The following is an 18,317-nucleotide window of genomic DNA, read 5'->3' as shown; positions in this document are numbered from 1 at the left end:
CTTAACTTGAGTTAGATGCTAAGTTGATCCAATCAATCACATAATTAATTATTTATTACAAGATCAAAAGTGCTCCTAATTGGATTTCTAATATGCTACATTGTGAAGGTGTTTATATGTAAACATATATTTTTGAGAGTACATATTAAAATAAAATAAAATAAAATAAAAACAATACTTGAGGTGGAAGATGGCTTGTGGCTCACCCTCGTCTCCACCTGATTTAAGATTGGACACAAGCTATGGGACCCACTTTTTATTTTTAATCTCTTTCTGGGAATGAACGTATCGTATCCTTTTTTATTATTATTTCGATGGTCGAGGAGGAAGGAGCGTTCGCACTCGGTTCCGACACAGAGCAGGTGAAGAGGAGGAGACATGAGGGTTTTGGGTTTAAGGACGGTTTGCCGCCTCTCCATCCGAAGAGGAGCCTCCTGATTCCTCCAGGAATCGAGTTCATCTCATCGAGATTGAATCGCTGTCTCTTTTGGTTCGGAATCCGATAGATTGTGGCTGGCGGACATGGGCGACGTCACGGATGAGCTCCGGAACTAGAAGATCATCAAGGAAGGGGAAGCCGAGATCCTTATGCATTCCAACAACACCGTCTTCTTCAACAAAGCCCAGGTGTCATGCCTTTGTTGTCTTCGTTTTGGTGATATGTTTGCATTTCTCTCCCTTTTTTTTACTTCGGTTCTTCAACAAAGCCCTGCGACTGGAAGGGTCTTGGTGAATCTCATGTTGGAAAGCTTTGAAACATGAAATCTTGCTGAGCTGAAATTACAAGTTTTGACAGTAGCAAATCAGTTGTATACCTTTTTGGTTTCTCTGTAATTCAATTGCACCGAAGTAGTTTAATTTTCTACGAATGTATTACACTTATTATGAAATCCCGAAGCATTTTTATATGTCAAAACTTCAACAATCAAATAATCCAATTTTTTTAATATGTGATGGGTGGCATGATGTGGCCTGAATTTGGAGTATGACACTCGACCTTCTTGCTTGTGCCAGAGTGCTGAGATGATTAATTTTGGCTGTATGATCAAGATGACAACCGAAGAATGTTGTATGACTGTCTTGTTTTGTCAGGATCTAAGATGTTGAAATAGTTGACGTTTCCTGCTGCCCAATATACTCAGTCAAACTTGTATGCATCACAGAAAGATATTTGGTGAAATCATTGGGGATTGAGCTCATACATACTCGTTGCCACTGGTATTTATCTAACAATGGGCTAAGTTGAAATGGGAACAAAGAGATGGGTATGTTAACTCGATTAGATTTATTCCACCTAAAATGTTTGAGATCATATTTGTCGTACCAAGTTGTGCATGCGATAAAAGAGAACTCATAGGGGTACCATGATGCTGAAGCGACGCCCAACTGCTTCCAAAAGCAATATAGATCTTTTTATTGTCAAATCAAGTATGAAAAAGATTACAATCACCCAACTGCAAGAATGTATCTCAAGCTTGGCATGAAAGCCCAAAATATAATTAAGGGGAGGAAAAAAGTATAAATTAGACTCACATCTAATAAGCATAAATCCATGACACTACTACTGAGAAAGCAAACATATGGTATATGGCTAGCTTGCTATTCTACTTTCACTTGGCCGTGCCGTTGGCCACTCCGGCAGCAGCTCCGGATGGGTTGAGCTCATCCCAAGCCTCAATCCATGTAACCATTGCATCTGCAAGCTTGGTGAAGTAGGGGTCGATCTTCCCAAGCTTTTCTCTTACCTGCTTGGACAGCTCAATGTAGCACTTCTGCACACTGGTGCAATCCTTGGGCAGGGCAACAGATTGGAAGAAGGGGATCAGCTCCTCTTGCCAGAAGATCCCCTTGTACTCTTTCTTCAGGTTGACAAATGGGTTGCTGGCCTTGCTGTGCCAGATGTAGGGCAAGCCAGTCTTGACTCCCAGTCCCAAGTGATCACAGATCACCTGAAAATTCATGGATTTAGATGTCATTTGGACTGCTTGAATAATTGCAGTTCCTGAGCACAATAAGAGAGAGACCTTCACTTGTATAAAGAGAAATCAGAACTGAGAAATGCTGAAAACTGATATATGATGCTTCAGAGCAGCATAAAGCATGAAGGAAAGAAGAGAAACTGAGTGTACCAGAAGAAGAAAACAGAAAGGAAAATCGTTGATCTGAGAGTACAAGATGACAATTGATCTGTGCTTTATAACAGATTAGAAGGATGAATTTGAGCGGAGAGACTGACCTTGGTGCACCATCCGGCCCACATATCGTCGTAGCGCCCGATAGGCTGGCCATCACCCATCAGTCCAAAGTACATTGCAGGGCCGATGAGGTCACGGTCGAAGGCCAGATTCATTCCGCACATTGGAAACAATGTTCCCTTGGGGATTGTAAGAACTGCATCGACATACCTGATAAACCCAAGACAGCAGTTGCAGACTAAGTTTGTGGTAAAAATGTAGAGTCTTTAAGTCTAGTAACCACAGATATCACAGCATTTGTTACCTGGAGTTCCTCTCGCGGGGCTTGACAAGCTGTGTGGGAGCATCGTAGTCAGGAATGTTAAGCCAAAGGCCATGAGAAACAGCTGTCGGAGCACCTTCTCGGAGGCTGAAAGGATACCCACGAACAAAGTCTGCACCTACTCGGTAGGGATCATACAAGGTGTTGAAGAAGTATGGAGTGGATGGGGATAGCAGATTCTTGATGTGCTGTTCAAGTGCATTGATCTCTTTATCAGAGGGATCCTTAGCAACCTATTTAAGATGACAATTGACAGTGATTTAGGACCATGGGAGCTCAAATGCAGAAGCAAAAGCAACTAAAGAACACGAGGAGGTCAGATCTTTCAAAAACAATCCAAACTTTTCATGCATAAAACACCAGCTAATTGTATTATTATGACACAAAAATATCATATGTGCTCAATTTCACCAACCTGAGATCACAAACCAGGGAAGGCATGTAGAAGAGAACCTTATTATCATGTTCTCTAGAGGCCAATTGTAAAATTAAAAAAGATTCTGTTTCTTATTTCACATATCACATTGGTATCTGAGTGGCCAATTGTAAAATTAAAAAGATGACAGCTAGAGGCTTGAAAGATCATCTGATACCTGAAGCCTAAGAAACAGATGATGATTATAACATTTGATTACAAACTGTGCAAAGGAAATGATTACATGAGACAAAGAAAATCAAAGTCCATGAGCTATACTAATAAATTGAAAGTAATTTTGCCGGAATACTAGTGGTATAAATCAAGCAAGTCAAACCTGCTACAACCCACATGGAATGGTGAAAAGAAAAGATAAAAGAAGGATCAACAGTCTTATGATGATATATACATGAAACTAAAATATATCAAGAGAGTGTAAATAAAACAACTATTGGATACCTCACATTAACTTTTCCACACTAATATACCCAGATCCATATGCTATTGTATCACTACGCTAATAACTAGATCTACTTTGGGCTATGCATTTCAAAGTTGAGGTCAATGCTGATCACCGACACATCCTCGTCTCAGAGATTCTGATAAATCAACTGCAGATGGTCAGATCTATCCAAAACACAGCCATATAATTCAGTGCACAAGCGGGTTCTGAGTCAAAAAAGCCAAATTTGTATACTTGAATGAAATTGTAAGTGCGCAAGCTAAGTTTAAAATCGCGCCGTTCTTTCACGGACGCCTAAATCTCTTAAGAGAACGACTCGCAAAGTCCAGATCTGTAAGAAGAAGATAAGAAGAGTTGTTTCCTGATGGATTTAGCGATGACTTACGAAGCAGTCGTCGTCGATGGTGTAGATGTACTTCTTCTTGGACACCATGTAGCCGAAGCAGCGGCAGGCGGAGTCCTTGAAGGAGATGCAGTTAGCCTTGGGCCCCAAGATGCGGTTGATGTCGTTGCGGTTGTAGAGCTCGTAGTCGAACCCCTCCGGCACCTTAATCTCCTTGCTCGGGTCCCCGTCCTGCACGATGATGAGGTGGTACGGCTGGAAGAAGGGCCGCCACATCTCCAAGAAATCCAGGTTACGTATCGTCGGGATCACGATGTCGAGTTCATCCTTCAGCAGAGGCGTGCTCGGGACCGACGACGATTCCTTCCCCGCCATCTCTCTCCTCTCCCCCTTCTCCTATCAGATCTAATCAATCGATCTCGATCCAAGAAGCACAAGGATCTCACAGAAGAGGAAAAAGATGCGTTTTTTATCCTCCCTATCCTCCCTTGCCCTTTGGGATCGAAGTGATCTCACTCTCGATTGGGTTATATAAACCGCTGGGCATGTGTCGGCACGTGCGGGACCATCGGAGACGAATCGATCGCCGATCCGTGCGGCGAGGAGAGAGACCACGACGAAATAGATGGACCGACAGAGGCGTCGCGGGTCGGAGGACGAGAACCGACCCATTCCTGAATGTCACGACTCAGGCTACGATTATTAGGAGACTCGCTTCGCGAGAGGTAAGTGGTGAGTCCAGGAGAAGACACTATGGGTCGCGACTTTAGTTACACGTCAGGTCCGTACGGGACGCCCTCCGGGAAGTGCGGTGGGCGAACGAAGACAAATGTTATTTATTGGGCAAGTTTGGGGGAAAAATATGTTACATGTTTCCTTCCGCTTAAGATTCCATATTAATGTTTCTAATCTCCATAATTTCTATACAAAATGGTTAATGTAATTATTATTGTTGCATATCCTCCACGATTTCTATATGAAATGTTTAATATAAAGTAGACGAAATTATAATTATATCGTCACTGTATTTGCCTTGTAAAAGAAACAACCACAGCTTCATCTCCTACTCTTTCTCCATCTGTTCTCATGGTGGGTGGAAGAAGACATGCCTAACTTGGACTTGGTCAGGAGGGGATGGCTGTGAACCAAGTCAACTGTGCGAGGAGGTGCATCTGTTTCCAATGATTCACTGTACAAATCAACCTAAACCAACCACATGCATCCTGTCGTCTTTCTCTTTCTCTTCTCCTGGTGGAAGGAAGAAGATACACCTAACATGGCCTCGGTGAGGAGGCAATGGAGGCTGATCAAGTCGACTGCGGACCTTCGCCATCACCGTTTACTTCTGCCTACCTCGTTTACTTTTCTAACCAGTATGATGTGATGTGAGAGGCGATATTACTTTGTTAGGCCGTGCTGTGTTGCCGGTCTTGACTGAGTCACGAGGAGACACTGCAAGGAATCAATGAACGGAGAAGGAAGACGGTGACATGAAGATGAAGATGATAGTCTGCGATGGGCACTCCTGGATGCAGAGCGCCTGTTTTGACTCACACAGCGGACATGACTTCCTCGCCCACACGGTGTTTGTAGCGGTGACATGTTTCGTTACGAGTGGAACAAATCATGTTTCCTGTCCCGGCCGGCACATTAAAGAAAATAAAAAGGTAATTAACTAATGGATCTCTCTTTGCATGGCTTCAAAGAAGGAAGCTTGCTTTGCATGTTGTCACACCAACCATCTGAGTTAACACAGAAAAGAAAGGGGACAAATAGTAAGTTTGGTAGTGAAGGAAAAAGAAGATGCTTTGCATGTTGAGGAACACTAGGGTGGAAGGAGTGGCCAAAATGGGCTTATCACAGCTGGAGGAGTGAGCTAAAGACAAGTGAAATGTCAATGGCAGGTGGAAGGCAGTGTCATGGGTGGCCACCGCGTTCTTCCGTCGGTCCTGATCGGTGATGGCCAGCTACAAGCTTCGATGCAGCACCGCAAAGGTTGGAAGCTTCTTCTTCCACATCCTGCATTTCATGCAGAGATATACTTGAGAGAGATGAGGATATTATACATGTAACAAACATAGACTGTAAGATGAAGAACATGAGAGTTGGTTGGAGGTGAATTAGCTGTGGGCATGAAGAGTCAAAGAGATTGGATTATATTGTAGCCAAGCCATGATTTTTAGTGAATGGCTAAGTATATTGTCATGGCCATTTTGACATAAGCTTATGTTAAACTCTGTATCTAATAGAGTTGTTTAGTCAGAATATTTATTATTGGTTCTTGAAACGTAGGTTCTGAGAACAAATCTGCATGAAAGATGAATTGATGGTGGTCAAACCATGGCATGATAGGTCAAAATGGACTTGTTTCCTACTTTTCCACACACCCAATATTTGTTCAACCAAAGGATAAGTTTACTGCAATGGAATATGGAGGGACAAGTTCATCTTTATGTAATTAAATCAATTTATTCTATTTTAATTTTCTTTATACACAATCATGGGATTAATGGAAAGTTAAGATAAGCTTGTTTTTCTTGATGGAGAACATCTAATACCTTCCCCTCATATGACTTATTTTAGGTGGCAAGATTGTAGAAGATGAGAATAAAATCATAGATTATAAGATTAGTTGTTAGACAACAACAACACACAGACAAAAAAGAAAAAAAAAACTATTTAGGTTTCAAATAATTTTTTGATAAATCAAGTGACAGACAATGCTTTTGATTTGTGATCAGAGAGAAAACAGAAAATGAATCCAATATAATATAACATAAGAGGTGTCAATATAAAAATTGGGAAGAATCAATATACACAGTTTTATTTTCTATAAGAAAATGACTATTCTCATGACTCTACCATTGCAATATTTCCATCTCTTGCTATGAACACTTATTTCAAGAAAAAAAAAAAAAGTAATCAAGTACTAAACAAAACCACATCTTTTGTAAAACCCTAAAGCCAATTATCATTAATGAGGGAATATTGTTCAAATTAATAATCGTGGGCTGGCCCATAATAACTGGGCCGAGCCTATTTTGTGGGCCTCAAACTCTTGGCTTGCTTATTATTATTAACAATAATATATATATTTTTTTTTTTAAATTTAATCATTTAAGTTAAGAGTGACTTTCCTAAAAATAATACAACATTGTTTCATGTTACTTTGGTCGAATCTACTATTAGCTGATAGATGATAATATTATTTCATATTACTTTGGTCGAATCTATTGTTAACTGATAGATGATTATCACATGAAATGTAAGTCATTGTCAGCAAAGATTTAAAGTAAGAAATCATAAGTTTCTTTCTCATTCATTATAATAATAATAAAAATTATAAGCTTCTTTCTTATCTTTTATGATAAAAAAAATAATCATAAACCTAACTTTAGAGGAAGGTAATTACAAATTTCCTTGTTATCCATCGGGTATAAAAACACATCCAAAACAAGAAAATAATAGAGATATTTCCTTCGTTGAATGACTCGGACTAATATTTTATAACATAGGAAGGTAATTACAAATTCTCTTGTTATCCTTGAGGTATAAAAATATATTCAAAACAAGAAAATAGTAGAGCTCTCTTAAACTACTCAAACTCATATTTTGGAACATTAAAAAATCTCTCCCGACTTCGGTCTTCGTGTAGATGGTATCTTAAGAGTATGATATTTTCACATCAAGAGTATAATATTTTCACATTGGAAGTACGATATTTTTATCTAAAAAATACGATATTTCTATCTCGAAGACATCTCGGACATTCGTACACACACGAGTTTAAACCATATCGAATTGAGTAAGACGTTAACGATATATTTTTTTCTAATAGTCGTTATTATTTATATATTATTATAATATAATATTTTAGACCTATAATTAATTTGATTAAGATTAAAGTTTTTTTTTTAAATTATTTATAATATTTTTTTAAAAAATATAGTATTATTTATCGTGATGGTAAAAGTACTATACCAAACAAAAAAATTATAATAGATAAAATATTATAACAAATAGAAACTTTTTTAAGGGATAATTTAGATATATTTAAAATTACAGATACTATTTAAAAAAATGAGAATATCGATTAAAAAATCTAAAAATATAGATATTTTCTAAAAAAATCGCCCTTAAGTTAATGGAGTCGATAGAGGATTCAATTCGATCGCTCCGGTTTGCTCTCGGGAGTGCCTCGACTCGATATCTCCAACGCACGTGTCATTTGACCTCCTCGCACGTGTGTAATCGTCGATGGGGAACTCGTAACGCCGCTATTTATTATAGTGGGCTCAGCGTTTGTGATTTCAGAATTACAAAAACGTTTTCCCAAAAAATGTTTTTGGTTTGAAAGAGGGTCAGCAAAGTTTCGTTCGTTCTTCTGGTAACGAAGTCGGTCCCACCAACTCAGGCGGGCCCCACCCCACACACACTCTGTGTCTATCCGGACGAGCACGAGTTAGGGTTCGCTACCCGCGGAGGGTTTGGAAGTCTCGGTGGAGAAGAGAATTAGGGTTCTAGAAAATGAGACTTCTCGACGGATTCAAATCACCAAAGTCGCGATCGCCGCTTTCGATTAAAACTTGGATGAGATGTTGATATAGATGTGAAGCATAGTGCAGTTGCTGGTGCGGCTTCGACGATTTGACTTCCAAAGGCTGAAGGAATCGGGGTATTTATAGGCAGACGCGAAACTCCTGCTTCCAGTTGTAGAGCAAGCATAACATTAGATGGCAAAAAATTGGATTTTGACACTGAAATCGATCTTTTAGCCCGTGGGAGGCTTGGATTTCGAGAATAGAGACCTTGCTTCGCGGTAGCTTGTGCGGCTTTCAGGGAAATGGAAGCGAGCCTGGATCAGACGCTTCAGGAGGGTAAGCTCGTCCGTCAGGTCAACGCCTTCATCGTTGCCTATCTTCGTGACAACAATCTGCATCAGGCAATGCTCCTTTCCTTCTTCGTCGATCTTGGCCACACTTTCGACACCTTCCTGTTAACTGCTTGAAATGGTTTAATTCGTGTATCAGGCTGCAATGGCGGTTGCTTCAGCCACGATGACCCCGTTGGCCACAGACGCACCTGCAAACAGGCTTCTTGAACTGGTTACTAAGGTATGAGTTTTACGTCGGCCATCGTGCTTCCCTCCACATCAGGAAGATTTAGGAGTCTGATGTATCAACAGGGTCTTGCAGTTGAGAGGGACGAGGCTTCAAGGGGACTTTCAGCTGCGTCTGCTGCAGGGATACCGGTTTTACTTGGCTCGATGCCTGTTCCAACCCAAGCCATAGATTTCAGGTGACTATTTTTATGCTGCCCTTTGCTTATGACACTTGCATACAACAATGAAAATTACTGCTGATTTTATTCACAAATGAATCATTTAGCTCATGTTTGTGTCTGGTTTGTGGTCTGCAACTCTGGCTCAACCTGTAGTTTCCTTGTTTCCCATCATGAATGCCTTTATCATACTGTGGTTACTGATATAAATGTTTCTGTTTACTCAGTACCATGCCTGAGACAAAAGGTTCATCCAAGACTTTCCCAAAGCATGAGACAAGACATGTTTCGGAGCATAAGGTATGGGGCTGATACTTGATGATATGAAGACAAGTTCTTTGATGTTGAATTTGTTAATACTGACAGCATAGTTAGTAGATATACTGTGTCATTATATTAGAAGTAATGAAAGATTGAACAGGCCTTGAGAGAAAGACCACATGGTTCTCTCGTATAGACAATTACGTGAATGGAGATGTAGGCATGGATAATGACAGACTGCTTTCTTCTTTGATCATTAATATATACTTGAATACATGACATGGTTTATTGTGATTATGGTGTCTTACCTCTCTTGATTTTTTAATACACTTCTAGGAACAGAAATATGGTTACATGCATGACCATTCCTAGTATTATGTTTTTGACTATAGAACCATCACATGGTGTATCCTATTGTAGGCTGGCTCAATTTGTCTTGTATTGTTGCCTGCCTGAATTGAGGGCTACATGCTGTGTAAGTAACCCATCCTCACTTCCATGTTTGTCGTACCTTCTCCTTCATTCTCCTTTTCCTTCAGACTCAAATTCAGTTAGCACTTCTTACCATAGTGTAGATCATGTGGCCTTGACTGTACAACAGCTTACCAATCATACAGCTATGTATTTTTTTCTTTTGGTGGCCAATTTTTAAACTTTCCCTTATGCACTCCCTCAAACATTAATTCTTTGTTCTATTGTCACAGATTTGCGTAAGCTTTCTTGTCTTAGTCTGTGACCTTGTTGTCATGATCGTCATGTCTTTGGATCATAACATGTTGTGTCTCAGTACTATCCTGTTTGTCCATTCCTACATGTAGGAAGAACCTTGGCAATTTCTTTTAGTCGACATGTTTGGTCACTTATTTTCTTGTTTATTATTGTTTGGGAACTTTATGACTATTTTAAATGGACATAATGAAGGAGACAATGTGCTGTGTTTTGTCTTTGTAGAATTTTGCTAGATGTGCAAGGTTTAGTCCTGATGGGCGATTTGTTGCAACTGGAAGTTCAGACACATCTATTAAGCTATTTGAGGTTCACCCCTCCTCTTTGAATAATTGCATGGTTTGCTAGATTGCATTAGTCTGTCATTTCATACAAATTTTAAGATTAGGCAAATGTTACTTGCAGTTGAGCTTTTATTTTATTTTATGCTTGCCTTCTGACTTCATTAAGCTATCATTTTTTACAGGTTTCAAAAATGAAGCAAGCGGTGCTTGCAGATTCCAGGGATGGTCCAGTGAGGCCTGTTATTCGGACATTCTATGATCATTCACAGGTTACACCAGTTGACTCTATTTTAGAAGTTTGTCTCTTAGTTACATTGTTAACGGTTAGGGCAAGATTTAAATCTTGGTGTGTTGTCAATATAAGTAGGTGGCCTGATCATTACAGTACTCATATGGATTGGTACAACCCATACCAAAATAGTCCCTTGTTGATTTTCAGAGCAGCAAATATCGACCCATATCTATTAATACAGGCAGTATTTTAAATCTTGATTTAGGACGTTTTATTCCATTTGAAATAACATTACTAATAGACTGTTTTTTTCCTTTTATGATAACTTAAAGGGGACAAATGAAAATAAAATTACTTGCAAGATTCTGTACAAGCATCTTTTAATTATTCTAAATGATTTTTTTCTATTAAGATCCACCACACTAATTTTGTAAGAAAATGAGAAAGAAAAAAAGGCAAACCTAGTGCATGTAGCTTCCATCAATGTAGGATTTGGGAAGCATCCACATTATCCCTATAGGTGGAGATGTTGTTTCCGTGACAAAATTTTTATTACCCAGATCACAAAGGAGCAGAAGAGATAGAAAACAAATATTTTCTCCTTTTTTTAGTTACTTGGAGCTGCTTCCCGTCTGCTGGACATGCTCTGCTCCTAGGTCTCTGGCAAGTTGTTTAGCTGACCAAACAGATCTAAGTACCGCCATAATCCAAGTACCTTTATAAGCTTCAGGTGATATCAACATGTAGACAGTACCTCTGAGCCTAGAGCATTCTTTGCTTCATGTGTATATAATGAGACTGAATAGGTTGAAAACTAGCCAGACAATAGACTGGGAATTCTGGTATAAGTTCTTTGTTTAGCAAACGTTAAACAGATATATTTGTTCCAGTGACTAGATTTTTATTACTTTATGATATTACCAAATCACTAGGCCTTTCTTAGTTTTATTTTCCTTTCCTGTTTTCACATTTTAAACTAGAAGCCTCGCAAATTATTTTTTTAAAAAATACATTTATAGGAGTAACATAACTACTGTATTTGTGTGTATTATGGACTTGTATATATAATGCTTGTACAATCATATTGTCGCAACAATCATGTTGTTAATTGTGCTGCTTCTCTTTTGTGTTCATAGATATCACCACAGGTCAAATAATGATTTATGTCTCTCTTTTCTGGTCCAATCATTGTGAATTACTCCACAAAAAATATGCTCAATAATATGATTATTTAAGGTTATTTCAAATACATAGTTGGCATTTGCTAAAGATGATGGACATGTAGAAAGGTATCTAATGTTCTTGATTGAAATGTCTTTTCCTGACATGTTAATTGTCAAAGAGATTGAAGCTTACTGATGCTTTGCAGCCAATTAATGATCTAGATTTCCATCCACAAAGTACAGTATTAATATCAGGGGCAAAGGACAACACAATAAAGTATGTATTTTGCTAGTAGTTTGTTGGATTCATATACATATGCATGAATATGCATCAGCATATCTGTACCTTGTGTAATCATTAATGCATAAATGGATTTCTATGCTAGTTAATTTTCTTATTCCAAAACCTTCATGGGCATCTTTTCAAATCATGGCTGGTTAACAATAATCTTGTTTCGATTGGTGTCAAGTGACAATTCCTGAACTTTTCAGATAAAAAGAGTCATTATGGTGTCACACTATAATTAGTATGCATTAAAGAAGACAAGATATGTTGGTTGTTTTTCTCTTGTAAGCATTCAACTTTCGAGAACCTTGGGCAACAACAATTGTAATGTCCCAACTATTTGGGGTCAGCCACATGGATCTTTTCTCATAATTTAGTTCTAAATACAACAATGTTAATAATCACTCTTCAGGTTTGTACCATTTATTGTCATTGACACCTCATTTAATGGGCCATCTATATGTCTCCTTTATATCCATATCAACTTTAATGGTTTTCCCATATTTCTTTCTCTAATAGAACTATACCTAATTGTCCACACATAAATTTATTATTTTATCATTTCTAGTGGCCTCACTTATGGTTTTCTCCCATTTTCTTCTCTATTGCAGTTATACCTAATTGTTTACACATGTAATATTTATTGTTTTATCATACATGATAATCTCACACGTCCATCTCAGTTTTTTTTTTCATTTTGGCTAAACTTTACTCCTCCAGTTTTCCAAATCATAAACATGTCTAACCTTATAATCGTCTTACAGTATTTATTGGTGTACCGAGCCATAAACCTACCACATGCCACCTACACCAGAACTTTGGATAGCTGTGAGACAACCATCTCCTTTTTTTCTTTTCTACTTTCTTTTGCACAATTTCTCTCAAGCGATCTCTTTCTCCCTTCGGCCTCCTCCTTACCTTGTTATTACCACCTTCTCCTATTTACCCGTAGCATTCTCCTCCTCTCCACTGTGTCACTATCGCCTTCTTCTCCTCTCCATCACATCACCATATCATTTCCTTCTGGTATGCATCGCCACCATATTCTTCTGGTATGTGCCAACACTTCCTCCTTCTCTACCATCTCTTCTGGTATGTGTCGACACTTCCACCATATTCTTTTGGTCGGCATGGGGCAATACTGACATATGCTATGCCCTATCTTATTTGTATCAGAGTGCTCCGCCCAGTGACCACTGACCAGTAATGGTTGTGGATCGAAATTTAGAACTTTGATTTGAAGAACCTTAATCCAACGCATTAGGTGACTTCTTTCTTTTTCATTTTTTGTTCTCTTGATTTTTTTTATTGATGTTAAAACTTTGAATAAGATGAGAGAAAATCGTTTAGGATGGTATGAGCATGTTCTTAGGAGACCTTTAAAAACAGTATACAGGAGAGGTGAAATGATTAATGTTAATGGTACTAGGAGAGGTATAGTAAGATTAAAGGACTTTAATAGAATCTATAAATAAAGATTTAAGTACTCCAAACATAACTAAATATATGACTTTTTACAAATCTGAATAGCGGCAAAAGGTCTTAACCCAAATAGTTGAAACTTATGGTCTTATTGTTGTTGTTGTTGTTAAAACTTTGGAGGGCTCAATATTCAACTTTGAGCAACTGATATTGGGAATGATAGGAATTGATTGCATCTAAATGTTAGAAAGGTATGGTTGTTCATGAGAATTTTCTGTAGGTAATTTCATAAAGTTCATTTTTCGTCATTAGAGTCACCTGAAATTCATTATTTTGGTTTTGTGTCTTTTGTCTATACAATGAGGAATTGCAGCAACATCTTAACCTTGCACCTATTGATAGAAAGGACTTCTATAGATGGGAAAGTAGAATACCTAATATTTGGACTGTTAAGCATGCAAGTCCCGGGTATGAGCACATAGAATTCTGCATCTTGACATGGCACCTTTAAGCAAGATTCTAAATCTTGGTCCAGTATTGGTTTCAGTGAAACCAGTGATCTACTGGATGAGTATGGTACCACTATACTGAAGGTATACACCCTGTACCATCGGTTACCAACTGAAAATAATAACAAAAAAACTATACCACTTGTTACTGGACCACATAATTGGATCTAAGTACTGGTCAGTATGCTCCATACTGACCGGTATTCGAAACCTTGTTTTAGGGTTCATGGAGCACACTCTGTAAGAAATAAACTATTGAGAGAAGCTTCAATATGCGTCTTTATTTCCATATTTATTTCTTTTATGGCCTCCAAGTGTTATATGTATAATAATGCAGCCTATAATCTCTTTTTAGGTTTTTTGATTTCTCCAAAACAGTTGCAAGGAGAGCCTTTAGAGTTATCCAGGTTCTGTTCTTTTTCCTACACTTCTAAGTTCTCTAGCAATTTGGCATTTAAGATTCTTTCTTCAGTTGCTTGAAGTCAGTGACATGAATTAGTCCTCTTTTGTATCATTGTGCGCACAGGACACTCACAATGTGAGATCTGTTTCTTTTCATCCTTCTGGGGAATATCTATTGGCAGGTTCTTATTCTATTTTTCTAATGTTTAGCTATGCATTTCTTGGATATCTTTTTGCTGATTAGCATTGAAATCATATGGTGGTTGTTATGTCTTATAGTTATAATTTGCTTAGATGCTAGTATGTCTTTACAGAGTACACTACATTTTGGCTAGTTTTATTTTCTGTCTATAATCTAGGAATAGACCTTCATTTTTCTGTGATATATTTATCTGAAGCTTAAAAACTAAAAAATTGAACCATCTCTATGGATCTAGGAATGCCTTATTAAGAAGGCATTATTATAATCAAGAGATTATAGAAAAGGATGCCACTGGTAAGAAACTTATCTTCATTGATCAAAACATCATGCGAAACCTACTACTTTTTTGTTTCCTTGTTCATATAACCATTTGTTTATCTACTTCACCTATACTCATGGATAAAAATCTATGCCAACTTATATGGACAACTATCTCCTATTCTAGGAAATTCATAGTTGTACGAAACCAACTTTCTTTTAGTTTCTTTACCATGTAACTGTTTGTTTGTCTACTTCACCTAGATTCATAGACAAAAATCTAAGCCAACTTTTGTGGACAAGTATTTTCTTTACTAGGAAATTCACTCTTTACCCACAATAGGAATTAAGTATTACAGGACCCAGAAGTAATGGGTACTAAATACAAATCATTTTTAAAAATTAATTTAATTTACAGGACCTAGAAGAAATGGACTCAGAATCTGATTCTGACCAAGACTTGATCTAAACCTGGAGATATCCATTCTGCATCACAACTTATTCATAGACACAAGAAGTTGTTCTGAATTGCATCTTTTCTGTTTGTACTTTTTGTGTCCATAGACAGTGACTGTCTCCTTTGCACAGTATGGAAGCCAAACTTAAGTATTACAGGACCCAGATGTAATGGGCACTACAAATCATTTTTAAAAATTAATTTAATTTATGGGACCTAGAAGTAATGGACTCAGAATCTGATTCTGACCAAGACTTGATCTAAACCTGGAGATATACATTCTGCATCTCAACTTATTCATAGACACAAGAAGTTATCTTTTTGTAGTTGTTCTGAATTGCATCTTTTCTGTTTGTACTTTTGTGTCCATAGACAGTGACTGTCTCCTTTGCACAGTATGGAAGCCGAACTTGATTCTCTCACTGGATGAATGGTGTGCATGATTACAAGAAGTTGCAGTAGGTGTTTCTGTTCTAATTTACACTCATGTAGAAAATTGCACATGTTATCTTTATATGTGAACATGCTTGATTCCAAGATGGAGTTACAATGGATGTTTCTGTTCTTATTTAGTTATGTAGAAAGGTGCATATCTTATCTTTATATGTGAACATGCTTGATTCTAAAATGAAGTTATAGTAGCTGTTTCTGTTCTTCTTATGCTCATGTAGAGAACTGCACTATAATATTTCTGTATCTCATTTTTTTTATGCTCCACTTTGCGCATTGTGGAAAATCAAGCTTTCTATATGAGAAGTTTCAATTAAATCAAACATGGCTGTAATTACCACGTGTGACAAATGGGAATCTGTTGAATTCCACAGGGACTGATCATCCAATTCCTCATTTGTATGATATCAATACTTTCAAGTGTTACTTAACAGCAAATGCTCAGGACCTAAATGCTAAAGCTGCTATCAACCAGGCATGGGTGTTTCTGGCTTGAGTCATCTAAGGAAGTGGTCTTCTATTTTGGCCTGAATAATATATACATTGTTGTGTAGGTCCGATACTCGTCAACTGGCAGTATGTATGTGACAGCATCAAAAGATGGTTCTATTCGTGTATGGGATGGGGTTACTGCACAATGTGTCCGACCCATAGTTGGTGCACATGGGTTAATGGAGGCTACAAGTGCAAGTTTTACAAAAGATCAAAGGTGTAGAATGTCATGCCCATGTGCCCGTGCTCATTTAAATCTACTTGTATCTTCCATTTATGTTTCTAGTTCTAAAAAGTTCATGCCTTCAATAAATTGAATTTTTTAATATGCATGTTCTTTTTACTAAATAATATGCAAAACATTTGATATTTGGGAAGAATATCCTGGAGTGATTGCTTATTCACATTTTTATGTAGAGATCTAATATGAAGACTTAATGCAGACTTAACCTAAATTTTATGTAGCAATGAGAGTTCTGTACATGAGTAAGCTCTATTATTTGGTCCACCTTACATGAAGAATAACTCTGTCATCTAAGCTTCTCCTCCTCCTCTCTTGTCATTCACTTCACCGTGTTATTCTACTAGGTTCATTCTCTCTTGTGGAAAGGACTCTACCATTAAATTGTGGGAAGTAGGCACTGGAAGACTACTCAAGCAATACCTGGGAGCGGTGCACACGCAGTTTCGTTGTCAGGTTGGCTAAATTTCTGTTGCATCTTTATTTTGGGTACTGCATGAAAATCTGGATGCTTCAATTTGTAGAGAGATGTGCTACATCTGTCAAATTTGGAAGCTCTATAAACACCAATACTGTGTTCCAGATTCTAGTGACCTTTTTCCTGCAAGATACCTATATTGTCTTCTGTTGCCAGAAATTTTTGGTATGCATCAATTGTGCTAAAACGATACTGAAGGGAAAACTGAGCGTTCAAACTTTTTCCTCTATCTTTTCACCTTTTGAAGGCTTTGAATAGTGTTCTTTTAAGTGGCTATAGAAATAGCACTTTGACAAGCATTTGTGGGTATTTATTGTCTTTTTTTTACAATTGACTTAATCTCCAATTTATAATTGTAGTGAAGTATGATTATGTTAAAGATTCTCCTGGTAGAGTTTGTATAGTGACTAAATATTGTTCACAGCTGAAAACAAAGTTTGCCCCATGTCAATTTTTTTGTTGAAAAGACATTTGCTGTGTTTTGCCTTTTGCTTGTTTAACAACATGAAAGTATCCAATGATTATCATGATCCAATGGCTGATATTAAAAACCAAAAAGTTGGTAAGTGTCATAAGAATGAACAGCTCTCTCGTAACTCCATTCTACACTAAGAAGACTAATATTTCTATATAACATAATATAGTCTAGAAATAATCTAGTCCATTATCTGTTTGCAGGCTGTCTTCAATGGCACTGAAGAGTTCATTCTATCCATTGATGAATCAAGTAATGAGGTCAGTTGTCTTTTTCACCAAGATTGCATCTTGTTTCATATTTGATAAATTTATCGAAATAAGATTCTGTACAGGTGGTTATTTGGGATGCGCTCACTGCTGAGAAGGTTGCGATCTGGCCATCTAATCATGTAGCTGCCCCCCGGTGGATCGAGCACTCTCCGACAGAGGCAGCCTTTGTTACCTGCGGTAATGACAGGTCTGTCAGGTTCTGGAAGGAAATCCCTTGAGAAACATGAAATTATTGACATGGAAGCATATCGATTTGTTATGTAAACTATTGAACTGGGGATCCAAAACCAGGAGATATAATACTGGTTACAAATAACAAGGTGCATGGCACATTACTTTCTCTGTTCTAATTATTCTCCTTCATGAAACATGCGGAATCGCCTGTGTTGTAAACTGCTTTCCTCTCGATAAGTTTCTACACTATAGTAGCAGCTTTTTGTCCAATTAAGTGGACTGATCGTGATGATTCATATCATGCTGAGTTGTGATGTTCTTCAAATATCGGTGTTCTTCATCCCAAAAAGCTATTTCACTTGCTTGAAAGATCATGGAGATGCAATTTTTTTGCAATCTTACATCATGGTGTGTTGTTAAAACTGTTTCTAGCCTTGTTGGAATCTAATAATGCATTGCATCCAACACAAACCCGTTAGTTATATACATCCTACATAAAAAACCTCAGATGTTTC

General features: G+C 37.7%; 2 protein-coding genes across 3 annotated transcripts; one reads left to right on the top strand and one right to left on the bottom strand.

The window, feature by feature from the left end:
* Nucleotides 1–1,390: 1,390 nt before the first annotated feature.
* On the bottom strand, nt 1,391–4,249 carry LOC135677317 (UDP-arabinopyranose mutase 1-like). The gene is made up of 4 exons (XM_065189511.1): nt 3,781–4,249; nt 2,500–2,750; nt 2,237–2,405; nt 1,391–1,949 (listed from the first exon to the last, which is right to left on the bottom strand). The coding sequence occupies exons 1-4, from the start codon at nt 4,111–4,113 to the stop codon at nt 1,611–1,613; spliced, it is 1,092 nt and encodes a 363-aa protein (XP_065045583.1). The 5' UTR covers nt 4,114–4,249; the 3' UTR covers nt 1,391–1,610.
* Nucleotides 4,250–8,199: 3,950 nt separating this feature from the next.
* On the top strand, nt 8,200–18,072 carry LOC103990084 (cleavage stimulation factor subunit 50). 2 transcript variants are annotated; one of them, XM_009409111.3, is made up of 15 exons: nt 8,200–8,413; nt 8,514–8,680; nt 8,769–8,852; nt 8,924–9,036; nt 9,246–9,318; nt 10,231–10,314; nt 10,472–10,558; nt 11,891–11,961; nt 14,257–14,308; nt 14,428–14,485; nt 16,045–16,145; nt 16,225–16,379; nt 16,751–16,859; nt 17,560–17,616; nt 17,691–18,072. In XM_009409111.3, the coding sequence occupies exons 2-15, from the start codon at nt 8,582–8,584 to the stop codon at nt 17,844–17,846; spliced, it is 1,299 nt and encodes a 432-aa protein (XP_009407386.2). In that variant the 5' UTR covers nt 8,200–8,413; nt 8,514–8,581; the 3' UTR covers nt 17,847–18,072. The 2 variants fall into 2 exon arrangements, with proteins under 2 accessions (XP_009407386.2, XP_018682412.2); XM_018826867.2 differs by lacking the exon at nt 8,200–8,413 and having other exon boundaries at nt 8,627–8,680; nt 8,934–9,036.
* Nucleotides 18,073–18,317: the final 245 nt, after the last annotated feature.

Source organism: Musa acuminata, chromosome BXJ1-6 (genome assembly GCF_036884655.1).
Source record: "Musa acuminata AAA Group cultivar baxijiao chromosome BXJ1-6, Cavendish_Baxijiao_AAA, whole genome shotgun sequence".
Taxonomy (NCBI): domain Eukaryota; kingdom Viridiplantae; phylum Streptophyta; class Magnoliopsida; order Zingiberales; family Musaceae; genus Musa; species Musa acuminata.
This window is presented reverse-complemented; position numbering and strand designations above follow the sequence as displayed.

What these genes read in the sequence shown, in the direction of transcription:
- LOC135677317 (XM_065189511.1), bottom strand. Translation starts at nt 4,113, where the DNA reads ATGGCGGGGAAGGAATCGTCGTCGGTCCCGAGCACGCCTCTGCTGAAG. An exon ending in CCATCGACGACGACTGCTTC is followed by an intron (nt 2,751 to 3,780) that starts GTAAGTCATCGC and finishes CATCTTAAATAG; the next exon opens with GTTGCTAAGGATCCCTCTGA. An exon ending in CCCCGCGAGAGGAACTCCAG is followed by an intron (nt 2,406 to 2,499) that starts GTAACAAATGCT and finishes TGGGTTTATCAG; the next exon opens with GTATGTCGATGCAGTTCTTA.
- LOC103990084 (XM_009409111.3), top strand. Translation starts at nt 8,582, where the DNA reads ATGGAAGCGAGCCTGGATCAGACGCTTCAGGAGGGTAAGCTCGTCCGT. An exon ending in CATTCTATGATCATTCACAG is followed by an intron (nt 10,559 to 11,890) that starts GTTACACCAGTT and finishes GATGCTTTGCAG; the next exon opens with CCAATTAATGATCTAGATTT. An exon ending in TGGGGAATATCTATTGGCAG is followed by an intron (nt 14,486 to 16,044) that starts GTTCTTATTCTA and finishes TGAATTCCACAG; the next exon opens with GGACTGATCATCCAATTCCT.